The following is an 18,378-nucleotide window of genomic DNA, read 5'->3' as shown; positions in this document are numbered from 1 at the left end:
AGTGTTAATGTAAGCTTATTTGTGACAGTGATAAAGAGAAAAGATAATAGTCAGGTTGGACTGAATGAGTTAGTAACCACGTGAAAATAAAGAAAAATAAATACAAAGACAATATATTTACCAATGCAAGAAAAAAGGGGTGGATTGAAAGTTGACGTAATTTAAAAGATCTTTGGGTGCCAGGCTGCAACTTATTCACTCAGCCTCTTGGCCACTAGTGCTCTCCTTCCCTTAGTCAATCCTGAAAACCCATCCCTTCTCCCAATCTTTTGTTCGTCTTTGCTAATTGTCTCTTTATATGTCTCGATGCCACATTTTGTCAGCTAACACTGACAGGAAAAGTTTTGGGGTGTTTTACAATTAATTTTCATTTGTATTGCATTCCAATACGGACATTTTGCTGGAGTACCAACAAATGAAATCTGACACTATACCACTTCAAAAGTACAACATACAGGCAAGTTGCTGCTGTTGAAAGCACAGTTTCAAGTAGATTGAAGCAGGCAGCCAATATCATTTACTTTAATTTTTTCCATCTTAAGTCCACTCAAAAATCATCACTCGCCTGGCAAATGAAGAAAAGCAGGTTTCTTGCTGCTCTCTGTCTTTGGCCTCTGTTGCGTCCGAGTTGGTGCTCTGCACAAATTAAGCTCAGACGTCAATGGAGATCAGGGATGGCGATGGTATCATCGCTAGACCATTAATCCAGAAACTCAGCTAATGTTCTGGGGGTCCGGATTCGAATCCCGCCACAGGAGATGGTGGAATTTAAATTCAATAAAAAAATTTGGAATTAAGAATCTACTGATGACCGTGAAATCATTATCAATTGTCAGAAAAACTCATGTGGTTCACTAATGTCTTTTAGGGAAGAAAATTTGCTGATCTCATCTGGTTTGACCTACATGTGAATCCAGAGCCACAGCAATGTGGTTGACTCTCAACTGCCATATGAAATGGCATAGCAAGTTACTTAGTTTAAGAGCAACTAGGGATGGGGGATAAATGCTGGCCAGCCAGGGACACCCACGTCCATGAATGAATAAAAAGAAACACTGATCCTAACTATCCCTTGACAGTAGTTATTAATAGAAATTCAGAAGCAAATACTTGCACACGAAGAATAGGGCTCATGATGGTTCTATACATGCCAATTGCATCAACTACATTTAAGTAGCACCTTGAATGCAATAAACTAAGTATGGTTGGCAATGTTAGAATGATTGCCCTTGGTGAAGGCTGTGGAGAGGATAAGGATGAAGAAATATCAGATTTGCATGCCCTCTTGTCTGAGTTCTTTAATGGAGTTTGATGGTGGATGAAGGGCAGTTACAATAGTCAATGGAGAGTTGGCTTAAGTCATGGAAGCAAAGAAAGTTCCTCAGAGACCTGCACTGGGACTATTAGACAGCATCACATAGACATGGCTATGCGTATGGGGTTACAAAACCCAAGGCAAATTACATGGAAATATGACAAGGGAACAAGAGTTAATCATTTGAGGTTGCATTACAATCTTCATGAAGTCAGGACTTCTTTTTAGAAGTTATTTAACTTCCAGTCAATAGTTGAAAGGAAAACATGATGATTTCACATTTTATGATTGTTATTGTAACAATGATAAAAATGCTATTGACTAAACACACTGTCTTTGAATGCAAACCAGCCTCCCATCCATTGACTCTGTCTACACTTCCCGCTGCCTCGGAAAAGCGGTCAGCGTAATTAAGGACCCCATGCACCCTGGGCATTCTCTCTTCCGCCTTCTTCCATCGGGAAAAAGATACAAAAATCTAAGGTCATGTACCAACCAACTCAAGAACAGCTTCTTCCCTACCATCAGACTTCTGAATGGACCAACCTCATATATACACACACACACACACACACACACACACAGACACACACATACATATACACACACTATATTCTGCACACATACTCACACTATATTCTGCACACATACTCACACTATATTCTGCACACATACTCACACTATATTCTGCACACATACTCACACTATATTCTGCACACATACTCACACTATATTCTGCACACATACTCACACTATATTCTGCACACATACTCACACTATATTCTGCACACATACTCACACTATATTCTGCACACATACTCACACTATATTCTGCACACATACTCACAGGAAGATTATGGGAAGAAAGCAGGATTAGGCAACTGAGTTGTCAATCAGCCTTAATCGTGATGAATGGCGGAGCAGGCTCGAAGAGTTAAATGATCTCCTCCTGCTCCTATCTTCTACGTTTCTCTATGAATGGTATGCTTTGTCAGTTTGCACAAGAAACAACACTTCTCATTGTTTACTAATACGTGTGACAACAATAAATCAAATTATTATTAAAATCACAAAGCAGAATATCCCTGGAATGGAAAACACTTCCTAGGTATACTTTACATTGCCCTTTAAGTAGGGCAGTGAAGCCGGCATTGGACAGAAGTGGGTACAGTAACCTGGTGTTGAGAGACTTCTTAAAGTCCAACAGGTTTATTTGGTACAGCGAGCTTTCGGAGCACTGCTCCTTCATCAGGTGAGTGGAGCTCGCCTGATGAAGAAGCAATGCTCCGAAAGCTGGTGATGTCAAATAAACCTGTTGGACTTTAACCTGGTGTTGTGAGACTTCTTACTTTAAGTAGGCATTCAATTCTCCTGGAACAAGTCCAAGGCGACTTTTAAGTGAATATAGTTTATTCTGTTATTCTCTCTCAACCTGAGACCTTTTAATCTCAGCACTACCATTCACAGTCAGGCTTTCCCCCCCAGAGATGATTCTTCTACTGCAAACTAGATAAATCTCCCAGCCCTCTTTCAACTTCTCATGAATTTTGTCTTTCAATCAGAGTGCAGGATCCCACCTGCAATTCTGCATGGTAAACTGCAGCTTCTCGCTGCCTATAGTTGCTTTCTCTTTCTCAGTACGTGAAGTTTTCAGAAATCTTTTCACCCCCAAAGTCAATCTCCATGACAATTTGAACCACATGGGCCTTGTATGCAGGTAGAAATGCTGATCAGCTTTTGTTAAAACCTCAACTCTCCTATATCCAGGAAGAAAATGGATAATATAAAGCATTGATGTGCCAGAAGGAACTCTTCAGTTGTAAAATAAAACAAAATTTACTCCAACTTGTAAATCAAAGGGTTTAAGAAAGAAACTTCATTACTTCAATACTTGAGGCCTCACCCTGGGACATTCCAAGCTCCCACAAACCCAGCAGTTTTTTATTATACTGAGTTAGCTGATCACCACATCATTTTCTCATTGGTTTCACATTTACCGTGTCAGCTGACCCATATAGCATTACAACAGATCCAATGTTACCATTGGTTACATTCTAACAGAAAGAACAACTATTGACAAACCAGCATTCTCAACACCTTTCTGGGGCTTTGATTGATTGATCGATTAATTGATTCATTATTGTCACATGTAAATCACTGTAGATATGCTAAATAGGGTGGTCATGTCCATGAAGTACAATAAATAGACAGTGCATACAGTGAAAAGTATTATTTCTTGCGCACTATACAGACAACGCATGCCATACATAGAAAAGGAAAGGAGAGAGTACAGAATGCAGTGTTACAGTCACAGCTAAGGTGTAGAGAAAAATCAACTTACTGCGAGGTAGGTCCATTCAAAAGTCTGATGGCAGCAGGGAAGGAGTTGTTGCTGCCATTGTCTCCAAGCATAACCAACTTGCACCTCATCTCAGTAAAACAACGCGGGCTGCCTTTAATCTTTAAATTACATGACCCTCTTTGTTTTACCTACAGCTAAAAACAGCCCCAAGACATAACAATTTTATAAATCTCTTAGGTGTAACAGCTTCTGCAAGAAATGCAAATCAGTCGATCTTGTATTGCTTCTATCATGGAGTATAAAGAATTGATCAGACTTTGATATCTCCACAGAATAAGAGTAGGATATACACTGTACCCACACACATAGTAACGGCAATTCAAAGGGTACACAGCAGGGCAACCAGAACACTTGAAATCATCGGAGTTCTTTAATATGAATATAGGCTTCAAAAATTAGCATTACCTTGAAAAATAAAACACACATTTGATGTGTATATGACTGAGGTTTACAGAATGATAAATGGATCCTGTAAAGTTAGATACCGCTATTTGAAATGAATGGGGTTGACAGACCCAGAGGTCACGTTTTTAAAGTCCACAAAGTCTGTGCTTAAATGCTAGGAAATACCTTCCTTCACAGAGCATCAGTGTGCTCTGGAACAAACAACTGTGTTACGATGAGTACAAGCATGCACTTCCTTTACAGGGACTTCAAACCCAAGGCTGCATTTGCTGGCAAAACACTACTCACACATGCGGAATGCATTATCATCAGTTGAAAAGTTACTACCAGCCGTGTCTCAGGCAGCTGCCTACAACAAAAGACGGCACTTCTGTAACTCAACTGAGCACAGGAAGTAAAGCAAATAAACTCAGGAGAGTAGTAATGGTACAGGGTTTTAAAGAGAGAAGGATTAAAGACCAGAAGAGTGCTGAGAAATACATAATGTGGAGATGCTGGTGTTGGACTGGGGTAAACACGGTAAGAAGTCTCACAACACCAGGTTAAAGTCCAACAGGTTTATTTGGTAGCAAAAGTCACCTTTTGCTACCAAATAACCCTGTTGGACTTTAACCAGGTGTTGAGACCTCTTATTGAGAAATACATAGCCAGGCTCATCCACATGTTTGGCGACCACCTCTTCTATTCCTCTGACTGAGTTTTAGATATCCCCAGCTCCCAGGTTCTAACAGAGGGCAATATCAGATGTTCTGATCACCCAATTATAGAAAGGATATTAAACTAGAAAGAGTGCAGATACTAGGATGCTACCGGGACTTGATGGTTTGAGTTTTAAGGAGAGGCTGGATAGACTGGGATTTTTTTCCCTGCAGCATAGGAGGTATAGGGCTGATCTTATAGAGGTCTATAAAATAATGAGGGGCAATATCAGCTAGATAGTCACTATCTTTTTCCAAAGGTAGGGGAGTCTAAAACTATGGGGCATAGGTTTAAGGTGAGACGAGAGAAATACAAAAGGATTAGAAGGACAAGTCTTTCTTAGAGGGTGGTGAGTGTCTGGAATAAGCTGCCAGAGGTAGTAGTAGAGGTGGGTACAATTTTGTCTTTTAAAAAACATTTAGATAGTTATATGGGTAAGATGGGTATAGAGATATATGGGCCAACACGGGCAATTGGGACGAGCTTAGTAGTTTAAAAAAAGGGTGGCATGGATAAGTTGGGCCAAACAGCCTGTTTCCATGCTATAAACCTCTATGACTCTATGTGGAGATACATTGTGGACAGTTTCATTGGTTAGGGCAGGAATGATCAACCAGCCGACTAAAAGGCCATTTGGAGAGTGAAAGGATGGAGCAGCAGGCTGCCTCTATCCCAGCTGATGCTGTACTTCTAACACACCCCCGCCCCCTCCCTCACTCCTCCCCAGTGTCCCGCCTGATCCAGTACTCCCCTGAGAGTCTGGGAATAGTGACAAGTCAAGCCATGAGGGAACAAGGGAGAAATAGCCATTACACAACGGATGTTAGGGATATGTGCACATGTGCAAATTAATTCTGCCAATGGCAAATTTGCTGACAGTTTCTGGTGACATCAGTGACTGCTCTATGGATGGCAGGTAACGTTTCTGTGAAATGTCTTGAAAGGTTAAAGGTGCTATACGATAACTCAGTCATCAATAGCTGAGCAGAGAAGGAATAAGGAAGCAGGTGGTAGGACTTCGGAGAGATTTGAAACTGCTAACACATCGCTGTGGTCTGCATATTTCAGAAACTTGGCAAAAACGAAGTGTCTCACCTATTCCCTTGTAAGGGGCAGCATGTGCATTTACGCTTCCATTTACTGTTCCAACATCTAGCATAGTTAGCTGATGGGCTGGCCTCAGTTTGATCTCTGTCTGCATGTCAGCAAGGTTTATCTTCGTTGACAGAGATCGAGGATTATTGTACCTCTGCTTGGTCTTCTGGATAAAATTATCTAGAGATTTAAAGGAAACACATTTTTGAAACGTAGCAATCTTTTCACTTTTTTGAAAAGATAGATTTTTCATTAATTTCAACATCCTGGAATTCCCTCCCTAACAGCATTATGGGTCAACCCACAGAACAGCCAATCAAGAAGGCAGCTCACCACCACCTTCTCAGGGGCAGCTAGGGATTGGCAATAAATGCTGACCTAGCCAAGGACATGAATGAATTAAAAAAAAAAGGATCCTCAGGAGTAAGGACGGTACTGGGCTGCACTAAGGTGGACGACAGGACACGTCAAAACTAGAGTTTGCAACGGGAATATCCCAGAGCGGCCTAGCAAGGATGAGAACACTCCATGAGGCAATAAAATTAACTTTATACAACTCACAGTATCGTAGTATTGTTACAGTGCAGTAGGAGGCCATTCGGCCCATCGTGTCTGCACCAGCTCTCCAAATGTTCATCATGACCTAGTGCTATTTGGACAGTTTGTTTTTCTTCACAAAAAGGTGAAGTGCTTTGAACGTATCATCATTTCAACCAATCAGCATTCTTTGATGGCCCTGCAATGACTAATTGCAATTCATTAGCCAACAATTAACAAAACAAGTAACTTAAGGAACAAAATCAGAAAATGCTGCAAAATCTCAGCAGGTCTGAAATCATCTGTGGAGAGAGAACAGAGCTCGGATGATCCAGACTCAAAACATTAGCTCTGTTCCCTCCACACAGATGCTGTCAAACCTGCTGAGATTTTGCAGCATTTTCTATTTTTATTTCAGATTCCAGCATCCACAGTAATTGCCATTAAAATTTTAAGATAACATATCAATGGAAGTTTAATTCCATCAACCCTCCATCATTTGCCATTTGGTAGATCTCTATTCTTAACCAGGCTGTTCGGGAGGGAGGGGTGTGTGTGTGTGTGTGTGTGTGTGTGTGTGTGTGTGTGTGCGTGTGCGTGCGCATGCGCGCGGGGAATCTTGTAACCGCAAATCAACCTCCGCACCTGTGTCAAAGTTGTAAAAGTGACACATTTCCAGTTGAAGATATGATGTGGATTGCCGACGTTGGACTGGGTAACCACAGTCAGCAATCTCACAATACCAGGTTAAAGTCCAATAGGTTTATTTGGTACTATGTGCTCGATAAACTCACCTGATGAAGGGGCAGTGCTCCAAAGTCTCGTGCTACCAAATAAACCTGTTAGACTTTAACCAGTTGAAGATAGGGAGATTGATTTAATCCCATTAGCCCGAGATGGTCTGAACATCTTAACACTGAACTCGAAGGAGTATTTGCTCAGTTAATGTGCCTTGGGTACTCATTACTTACTGTACATTATTCTACAACATGTCTCAAAATAATAAATTATAGCTTGATCTCAATTACACAACAGACTTCCTTGTTATAAGCTCCCTCCCATCCAAATTAGCACACAAGATAAAGATGTGACCTTATGCACCTGGTTTCACAGTACCAAAATTAAATATTATATTTCACATAATAAAATTAGATTAACATATTTTCAAATTATAATGGCTTCCTCCTCCGTAATATGTAATTAACACTTTTCATATCTCTCCTCTCCATAAATTTGCACTTTAGAAGACAGATTATCATTGCTTCCATCATCATATAATCCATTTACTGAAAAGAAAGCTGTAAGCTCACCAAATTCTATGAAGGAATATGGCCTGACTGCAATGTTTATCCTCATCGTGTCATATAAAGTTATGAATTCTCGTTGCAGTTCATCCAAGAAGCAGAAAGCGAGCACATTCGGGTAGTTTTCAGAGCAGATCATCATATACCCTAGGCCTAGTGAACTTATAAAGCTAAGGAGAAGAACAACAAATTAATAATTAAAGTAATGCATAATACAGGAAAGAGTGAAACAACTAATGTAATAAAATGATTCATGAATAATTGAGCAAATGGTACACAATATTAAAATTACTCATCCATTCTAGCATTGCACATCTAAGTAACAGAAGGGTAGGGGGTTTTAGTTCAGTCGGACAGCATGGTCAATGCAGGCTTGGTGGGCCGAAGGACCTGTTCCTGTGCTGTCATTTTCTTTTTACGCGGATCCTACAATTTGCAAATGCGCCTGCCCCTTCTGAAGGAGAAAAAAATCCCTTAAGAACCATGGGCGAGATTCTCCAGCCATTCACAACGATGGGATTTTCCAGTCCCGCTTCTGTGACCAGAGGTTTGGCTGAGTGCCAAATTCTCCGTCCGAGCTGGCAGCGGGAAGCGGGAAGCGAACGGCCAGAGAATTTCGGCCCACGTTTCATGTATCAGAGCTGGGCTGGTTGCGTGGGATGCACAGAACATTGTGGCACAAAAGCAGCAGGTTTGCACCAGTGTTCACCCTTAATGAGCCACCTAATTGAATCTCGTTCTTGGCCCACAAGTTAAAGAATTTAAGGACTGTGCGTCAACAAAGAATTCCACATCCTATCTTCCCAGCTAAAAAAAAAGCCCACAATCTCATTAATGATTCTTTTTGAGGTGATCATAAAATTCATGCCCTCTTGGCACCATCTCACTGACAGAAATGAGCTTTTGAATATTTACTTTAGGTTACCCTGTCACATCTTGGAGGTCAATATCAGGTCACCTGTCAATTTTGCCAGCACTACTGAAAACCCCAATTTAAATCTCTCTCCTTATCTGTAATGTCAAACCTATGATGAATCACTTCCATTGGTTTTAATTAGACCTTAAGTAGGGTTTCACTAACCAAAAGAGAAAATGCTGGAAAATCTCAGCAGGTCTGGCAGCATCTGTAAGGAGAGAAAAGAGCTGATGTTTTGAGTCCAGATGACCCTTTGCCAAAGCTTTGGCCGGGATTCTCAGCTTTGACAAAGGGTATTTCAGATTCAAAACATCAACTCTTTTCTCCCCTTACAGATGCTGCCAGACCTGCTGAGACTTTCCAGCATTTTCTCTTTTGGTTTCAGAATCCAGCACCCGCAGTAATTTGCTTTTATCTAGGATTTCACTAATTTCTTCTGCCTTAAAATTGCTCCGAACAGGCCATGTGAAAGCAAGCCTCAATTTTCAGAAAATCATGTAAACAGCCAAAGTGATTCTTAACTTTTCTTACACTATATACCCTATTTTTAAAAAAATGGAATCCATAATAGCTTTGTTCAAGTTCTGAGCTTCATGGTTAATCGTAAAGTAACTTGAGATATTAACAGGAGGAATAAAGGCTGGTCTTACCATTGGCTCGAAATACAAAAAAAAGTTGACCAGCCTATTCACAGGAGACTAGATTGCATCAGTGCTGATAACGAGGAACAGGGAGTGAGGGTTACTTCAGAAATTGAAGCACATTATTGCCAACAAACCTCAAACAGCACATCAGAATAGACAACAATATTTCTGGGGGGCAAAATGCCAAACTCTGCCTTCATAAGTTTCACAGAATCTCTATAGTGAGGGAGGCTGCCATTCAGCCTACACCAACAACAATCTCACCTGGACCCTATCCCTATAACCCCAAACTTTTATCCTGCTAATCCCCCTGACACTAAACGGCAATTTAGCATGGCCAATCAGCTTAACCCACACATCTTTGAAATGTGGGGGGAAACCGGAGTGTCCGGAGGAAACCCACGCAGACAAGAGGAGAACATGCACACTTCACACAGACAGTCACCCGAGGTAGGAATCGAACCCAGGGCCCTGGCGCCATGAGGCAGCAGTGCTAACGACTGTGCCACCTTGTTCTGCTGTATCCTGGTGTCCCCACATCACACGCCATTAAGGAGGGAAGGCATGCCTTCCCTTACTCTTAAGGCCCACAAAGATGGAATGGGGGTTAAAAAAAAAAATCAACCACTGAAGTACTCTCCCAATTTGTGAAGAAAAATTCCTCACTTCCCCATCACAACACAACTGAGACATGCAGAACCATGCGTTGGTGTTCCAATGCCCTGTGCAATAGTGCTGGGCAACATCAAACAATTTTAACTCCTGTATGCTTGTCACTCTACGGTAAACTCATGTTGCCTCAGGCAAGATCAATGATCCTAAATGTATAATAACAATTGTGATTTTCCAGTTGTTCTTGTTGGTAGGATCTTCCAGATACACCACCAGCAAGGCCCTGCTGCAGGTTTTCTAGTGACAGGGGGCGCATAGAACGGTAAACCCCATTGACAGTGACAGGGTCAGAAGGTCCCGATGGCGGACTGCCTCCACCACCTTAAAACGTGCTTCAGGGATGGGCGGAAAATTCAGTCAATGTCTTTAAGACAAAATTCATGATTGATAAAACTCATGAGAACATAAGAAATAGGAGCAGGAGTAGGTCATCTAGCCCTTCGAGCCTGCCCAGCCATTCAGTAAGATCATGGCTGATCTGAAGTGGATCAGTTCCACTTTCCCGCTTTCTCCCCATAACCCTTAATTCCCTTGTCTATCAGAAACCTATCTACCTGTGACTTAAATATATTTAGCGAGGTAGCCTCCACCACTCAACGGGCAGAGAATTCCAGTGATTCACCACCCTTTGAGTGAAGAAGTTCCTCCTCAACTCTGATCTAAACTGCCCCCACCCGCCCCTTATCTTGAGGCTGTGCCCTCTAGTCCTGCTATGCTTTCTAAGCAGGAAGAATCTCTCTACCTCTACCCTATCCATCCCCTTCATTATCTTATACGTCTCTATAAGATCCCACCTCAGCCTTCTAAACTCCGAGTACAGACCCAGTCTATTTAGTCTCTCTTCCTAGTCCAAGCCCCTCATCCATTCCCCCCAACTCCATGGGGGTTTAACTACATTGCACCAGGCATGGAAATACAAGGCCATGTTAACATAATAATAAAGATGACGTCAAATACTTTAGAAGTACATTCCTTACTTGCATTCTGATGTTATCTTAGGATGCATTTACAGCATAGCTATAACATTGGTTTGAAGCAAATCTACTTCACTTTGCAATTATAGCATAAAAGCAGATAGAATCTAGTCAAGGGTTAATCTACCACAGGAATAAATGGGAGCAAAACTCATGAAAGTCCCATTCTACTCTAAACACAATTTATTCAACTTAAGCGTAGTGCTGTTAGTATTCCAAACACTGAACTCGAGAGCATGAATAAATCTTGGAACCAGAAAGTTACCATACACTTGAGATATCCTCAGATCACCCTGTAATAAGAGGACAACATTGTGTGTTTATCCTGCAATTTTCCACTTGAAACTGATTATATTAGGTATTTCTTGTATCTGCGATATTAGACCTATTTCTCTTGCCTGCTAAAACTACTAACCACAGTGTTAAATCATGATAGCTGTATCTTCACTAGGATATTTGCATTTCTGTACTCTTTAATAGGCTACATAAAATGTATTTTAAGTAGAATAGCAAAAATTCAAGCTTGAAAAATCGGTACAGAACTTAATGCTCAAATTGTTAACAGATTGATAGTCAATGCCTACCATTCTGCAAAGAAAGGGAGGTTTGAAACTATTTGTTTTCACATCATTGTTCCTCTGACAGATTTCAAATGCTACATGATCTATTTAAGGAGCCAGATTATGAAGTATCTGTCTGCACTATACATTCTAGTTTCAAACAGGAGTGTTCAAAATTACACTTGGGCAATAGAAGAATGGCACAATAGTTAGCACTGCTGCCTCACGGTGCCAGGGACCCTGGCTTGGGTTACTGTCCATGCGGAGTCTGCACATTCTCCCTGTGTCTGTGTGGGTTTCCTCTGGGTGCTCCAGTTTCCTCCCAAAGCCTGAAAGATGTGGTTAAGTGCACTGGCCATGGTAAATTCCCCCTCAGCGTACCCAAACAGGTGCCAGAGTGTGGCAATTAGAGGATTTTCACAGTAACTTCATTGCAGTATTAATGTAAGCCTACTTGTGACACTAATAAATAAACTTTAGGAACTTTAGTAGAGGACAGAGTGGCACTGTTGTTAGAGTCAAGAGACTGAACACCAAGATACATCATGAAGCCAGAATAGATCTCAACAACTTTTATGTTTTGGCATAAATGTGAGGAAAGATACTTTGTTCCAGGAAAGATTCCACTGACAAAGTAGGGACTTATACAGTGAAATTAATTTAATAACGCAGTTTAAATATAACTCTAACAAATGAAGCAACTTAACTATTAACAGTTGAAGAGTACTTAAAAGGAAACAACTTTAAATTTCTAATTTATCACTGTATCGGTTCCAAATAAGCAACATTCCTCTTACAGACTTAAAGACTACTTTAGATATAGCTAAAAACCATAAATATACCTCCTATAATGAGTGTAGGCAGTCTTGAAGCTTTCAGAGAGAGATAGAGTCCCAGTAGAATGCTTCAAAAACTCAACCAACTACAAACTAACTATTTTTTGCAAAAATAATTTTTCTCTGCTACAGATCCAGGATTGCATATAAACAACATCATCACACTGCCCTGTCAATCACTAATCTGAAACCCTAAGGGAATTAAGTAAACAGAAGTCAATTTACTCTAACAAACATAACAACTTGCAACGCTAAAATGGGTAATTATCCTGCCCTCCCAGCATGAGTTGCTTTCCCACCAGACATACTGACTGCCTACAGCATAAAGCTGAACTTTTAAACATTCCTCTTAAACACAATATACATCCATGTCAATTGAACAACTGTCATCACACTGTATGTTAACAGACTGCCCTTTCTCAACTACAGCCTCTAATCCATCTAGACTTGAGGAATAAAAGCCTTATTGCTAACGTAAAAAGCAGTGTCAACCAGTTCTAAGTCAGCATGGGCTAACAGCAGAAAAACAGCCATGCTGTGGCCAACTCACTCAGAGATGTCATTCAAATAGTTCAGTGACAAGTGACTTACTGAAGTGTGTACTTTTCCTAAAAGGTGGTGTCCACAACTGAACACTACTCCAAATGAGACCTGGCCAGTGTTTTATGAAGGTTTTGCCAAACTTCCACACTGTTTGTACTCTTTACTGCTATTCATACCAAATAACCAGTCACAACTCATCCTGGCACCTTTGAAAGATTTAGGTACACATCCCTCCATGTCTATCTGTTCTTGCTCTCGCTTTGAAATTGTGCCATTTACTTTACATTCTCTTCCTCATTATTTCTTACCAATACATACTGCTTCACAATGCTAAGTTCATTTTATTTTGCCATGTGTTTTCTCATTTCACCTGTCTGCCAATGCCCTCCTGAAGTCTATTATTATCCACCTTGCTGACTGCTACATTCTTGAGCTTTCTAACTCCATTGCAGTTTACAACAGGAAAAGGTAACTTAAAAGGATTGAAACCTTAAAGATCTTGAGGGGTATTGACAGGGCGGATGTGGAGAGCATGTTCCCTCTAAGAGGGAAATCTAGAATGAGGGTTCTCTGTTTAAAAACAGGTGGTCAACCATTTAAAATGGAGATGAGGTATTTATCCCAGCTGTATGATACCCTGTTTACTGGCTCCTGGAGAATGTCACAGTATACCTCTTTGCAATCTGAGAAACAACCATTCACCACTACTATTCCATGCGTTCTGTCCCTTAGCCAAATTTGTAACAATGCTGCCTGTGTCCCTTTAATCCCATTGGCTTTAACTTTGCTAACAAGTCTAAATTGGCACTACTTTGTCAAATGTTTTGTTGAAGTCCATATGCACATCAAGTATCTCCATCACTTCAAAGAATTCAATCAAGTTAGACAAACATGATTTGCTTTTAGCAAATCTGCGCTGACATTTAATTATTAGCCCATGCTTTTCCAATTGGCAATTAATTATTTTCCAGATTGTCTAAGCGTTTTCCACTGCAAACGTAAAGCATACTGGCCTCTAAACTGCCAGGTTTAACCCTCAGTCAACTTTGGAAAGACAAGTTTTACGGTTATACGTGAAGACTACAGGTGGGGTTCCAATGTGTCTGCTTTGTAACTGTCTGAATACCACTTACAACGTTTACACTGGTGAAGGTTAGAAACTACTTCGTAAATAATCATATCAGCCAACTACAATGAGCAGATATCCAGGTCGTGGTTTTGTTTTCTTTGGGTAGAAATGTCTCTCCAGTCTTATGCTTTCAACATGTCCATTCATTTTAGATTAAAGAGATGTCAGTCATCACTCCCCCGTCGATCTTTATGCTAGGTTACACTGGACTTCAACAGGGCTGACCTCAGATTGCAGTGGGAACTGCAGAAACATGATGACATTTAAGATAATTAATGAAACAGGTAAACATGCCTTAGGAGCCTCAGACCTCCAGAATAATAGGGAATGCTGGCTTTGTTGTACTTACTTCATTTTAAGGCGAGTTTCAACCAGTCCCGCAAACAAAAGCAGTTTTAATATCTTCATCTTGCACACGCCAAAGCCAATAAGGGGCTACATGCACATTACCAATTCTCCACCAACTATATTTATTTCATACAATATACACAAAACAATGACTAATGCTTGTGCTAAAAAAAACACAACTGACACTTTGGCTGACATTGACCGATATGCAAGTTTGAACAAAAGCGTTCTGCGGAGGACATTAATCTGCATTCAGGTTTACACAGCTTTGTTCCATTTGTTGTCAACATTTCTCATCTATGCCTTCCTTTGTAACATTCAGAATATTTTTGTTTTCAATTAAGGAAAATAAACGTAATGAATGTTACAACAGAGTGTGGAGAAAAATAGGAATTACTTCATCAACGTAGCTTACAATGAAGGACACTTTGCTTACTTAATTCACTAATTTAATGTTCCTCAAAACATTTAGTGTCTGCTAAACTGAGCCATGTGATTTCTGCATTCTCCAAGTGCACTCAAACCCCCTCTAAAAACAAGATCTCTCAAAAGCATTTGCTCTCAGTCGAGTGGGAAAACTACACAGCAGAATTTGGGTACATAACCTCAGTGCAGCTAGAGAGAGTGCTGTATTGTCTACAGCTACTGTCAACCTGATTGCTCAAGTGGATGTAAAGGACCCAAACTGTATTGTGTGAAAAATAAAACAGAATTCCATCAGTTTCTTGCGCAACATTCAAGGCACTGGTTAGACCTCAGCTGGAGAATTGTGTACCATTCTGAGCAACACACTATAGGAAGGATGTGAATGCACTGGACAGAGTGCAAAAGAAGTTTATGATTCCAGGGATGAGAAACTTCAGTAATGAGGATAGAATTGAGAAGGTGGGATTGTTCTCCTTGGCGAGAAGGTGGCCAAGAAGAGATTTGATAGAGATGTTCAAAATCATGAGGGGGGCTGGACAGAGTAGATACAGAGAAACTGTTCACACTGCAAAAGGCTCAAGGATGAGAAGATTCAGATTTAAAGTGATTTGCAAAAGAAGCAAATGTGATGCCAGAAAGTTACTGTTTGGAGCCTGAAATGCTCCACCTGGCATTGTGGTGGAGGCAGGTTCAATTGAGGGCATTCAAGAGGAAATGAGATGATCATCTGAAAATAAACAATGTGCAAAGGTACAGGGAAAAGGCAGGAGAATGGCACTAAGTCCTAATGCTCATCTGGAGAGTTAATACTGACATGATGGGCTGACTGGCCTTCTGCACCATAATAAATATTTGTCTGATTAATACCAGTAAAACCAGATTAAGATTTGACTACTTGACGACAATAACTGCATTGTAGAAGCATTGCACTGGTCGCAAGGTGCTCAAGGACATAAGGCACACTATAAAATTGCAAGTGCTTCCTTTTCTTCTGCATATAGAGGAAAGGGGCAGAGGTGACTTACTGTATATTGTACTGTACACCTTTCAGAGTACATCGATCAGGCAGTTGTCCTAGCTTTTTTGACAGTACTTTAAGATACTTCTTGACCTCCTGAACACCTTTGCTCTGTTCAAAATCTGTGGAAGCAGAAAGCGGAAGGCCATCTCTGACACGCACAACAGAAGCAAACAGGACCATGGACATTTCCGACAACTTCCCAGGAGTGCTGGAAAACATTGAAGGAGAGATGCTTGAGCAAGCTGTTAAATAATTACATAGCATGTAAAAATTACTTCAACAAAAACTATGTTTAAAATGTTGGTACATTTACAATAATTCAGGGTGACAGGTTAGGAATTAAACATCGAGGTGAAGTACAACGAAACTCCGATCTTACACTCCCCGATTTAGCGTGAATTCGGATATAACGCGATGAGTCATTGGACCCTTTTGTTTTGCTCTTTCCGGGGAACTGAAAAGTTTTCGGTGAGTTAATTTTGTGTTTTCGATCACTTTTTTTAAGAAATAAACTGTTGTTTTGTTTATTAAAAAGCTTTATTAAAAATTAGTTTGTGTTTTAATTTCTACTGTAACAACAATTTATTCATGGAATTCTTTAATTAAAAGGTAATTTACTTGCCAGATGGTAAACATGCAAAAAACGGGTCAAATACGACGATAGTAAGGATGTTTTAGGATGTGAGATCAACATTGGGTCAGTGCGAACACTGAATTTCTTGAACCCCGATTTAGCGCAACCCCGCTTTTTTTGCGATAACATTTTATGGACCCCAACCATTGTGTTATAACGGAGCCACACTGTATTGTTTGGTGTAAAATGAAAAAATGTTAATTCAATCGATGTCAAACAAGTAAATAATGTGCAAACGTATGAAGCAACATGAATAGAAATTTCCATCGACATTTCCTCAAGAGCAACATGCAGGCATCTAAATACACCACTCATAGCAAATACAGATCTTAAGTTGCCAAATGTTTCACTCTCCCTCACACCACTTTTGGTCTCAGCATTTCTGGCCATAGGAAGGGAAAAAACAGCTGGAGTTCTGTGACAGGGTGTTATAGTAAGTATCTCCCTACTTGAGTACATATCTTGATGCCTTTGGCCGACATGAACAAGCGCGAGTATTCAGAGTCCTACAGTGCAGAAGGAGGCCATTTGGCCCATCAAGCCAACACTGACTACAGTCCCACCCCAGGCCCTATCTCCCAAATCCCATGCATTTACTCTAGCTAGTCCCCTTGATATTAAGGGGCCGTTTAGCATGGCCAATCCACCTAACCCACACGTCTTTGGCCCGTGGAAACTGGAGCACCCAGGGGAAACCCACGCAGACACAGGAGAACGTGCAATTTCCACATTGACAGTGACCCAAGGGTGGAATCGAACCCGGGTTCCTAGCACTATGAGGCAGCGGTGCTAACCACTGTGCCACCGTGCCGCCCAAGTGATGTTATCAGTACTGCAGGCTTTCATGGCTCTCGTCTTACCGTGAGTGACTTGTGTAACTAGCTGCCTCCTGTTCTGAGTCCATGCTGTACTGTACTTTGATATAATAATCACAACATGTTCAATTACCTTTTCATGGCCAAGTTACCACATCTTTTTGGTGACAAGGAACAGCGAAATGAAAGGAAAATAAAAAGATGAGGTTCAGCATGGCGCCACGAGGATTTGATTTGCACAGAGTAGCCAGTTTGTAAGTGGCTAAGGGCTCTGATCAACGTGAGTTTGACAATGAGAAACAGGTTAGCAATGCCATGATTATGTTTGCCACTATCAGTGAGTTTGTGGAAGAGAACAGAGACAGGGCCGAATATGTGGAAAGGTTGGAATACCTTTCTTGACAAACGGAATTGCAGACGAGGCTAAAAAGTGTTCAATTCTCCTGAGTATGTGCGGGGCAAAGACTTTCAAGTGAATGAGAAATTTAGCAACACCATGGAAATCAAGGGGAGCATCCCATATGTGGATTTAGTTGCACTTGTTCAAAATCATTACAATCCTAAGCCGCGCCCCCCCCACCCCCCCCACCCACCAATGATTGTCTATCATTTAAGTTCCATAATCATTTCCAGAAGGTAGGATAGTCTGTAGCTAACTTTGTTGCTAAACTAAGACAGCAACACTGAATGTTTGGAGCAGCAATGGAAGACCTGCTCCAGGACAAACTAGTCTGTGGCACACTGACTTTCAAGAAGGCTCGAGAAATTTATCAGAGTGTGGAAATGGTTGCTAACAATATAAAAGATATTTAGGTCAATGGCAGCACACAAGAGGGTAGAATCAAGAAAGAGGTTACAAACAAGCAGGTGAAAGCAGTGGAATGTTTCAGGTGTGGAGAGCCAAAACATGCAAATTCTTGCAAATTTATGGATGCTGTTTGTCACCATTGCAACAAAAAGGGCCATTTAGCTAAGAAATGCTGAGGTGCTAACAGCAAGTCAAAGGCTGACTCGAAAATTTAAATCTGAAAAAGCCTCAGTCAGCTACACATCACTGGAGAGCTCAGAGCACACAGAGGAGCACTCTTACAATATGTTTAATATGAATGAGGGGCATGCGCAGCCTATCAATGCTACAATGGA

At 40.9% G+C, this 18,378-nt stretch overlaps 1 protein-coding gene across 5 annotated transcripts in view; it reads right to left on the bottom strand.

The window, feature by feature from the left end:
* The window catches only part of sec22a (SEC22 homolog A, vesicle trafficking protein), a 63,165-nt gene that overhangs the window by 28,452 nt on the left and 16,335 nt on the right, over positions 1-18,378 (bottom strand). For all 5 annotated transcript variants that reach the window (XM_080199519.1, XM_080199514.1, XM_080199515.1 and 2 more), the window contains exons 2-4: positions 15,791-15,994; positions 7,724-7,887; positions 5,877-6,056 (exon numbers count right to left, since the gene is read on the bottom strand). In XM_080199519.1, coding sequence (XP_080055645.1) covers positions 5,877-6,056; positions 7,724-7,887; positions 15,791-15,972 — 526 coding nt within the window. In that variant the 5' untranslated portion in view covers positions 15,973-15,994. The remainder of the gene's footprint in view (positions 1-5,876; positions 6,057-7,723; positions 7,888-15,790; positions 15,995-18,378) is intronic.

The sequence above is a fragment of the Carcharhinus amblyrhynchos genome, chromosome 11, assembly GCF_965287045.1.
Source record: "Carcharhinus amblyrhynchos chromosome 11, sCarAmb.v2.hapA, whole genome shotgun sequence".
Taxonomy (NCBI): Eukaryota; Metazoa; Chordata; class Chondrichthyes; order Carcharhiniformes; family Carcharhinidae; genus Carcharhinus; species Carcharhinus amblyrhynchos.
This window is presented reverse-complemented; position numbering and strand designations above follow the sequence as displayed.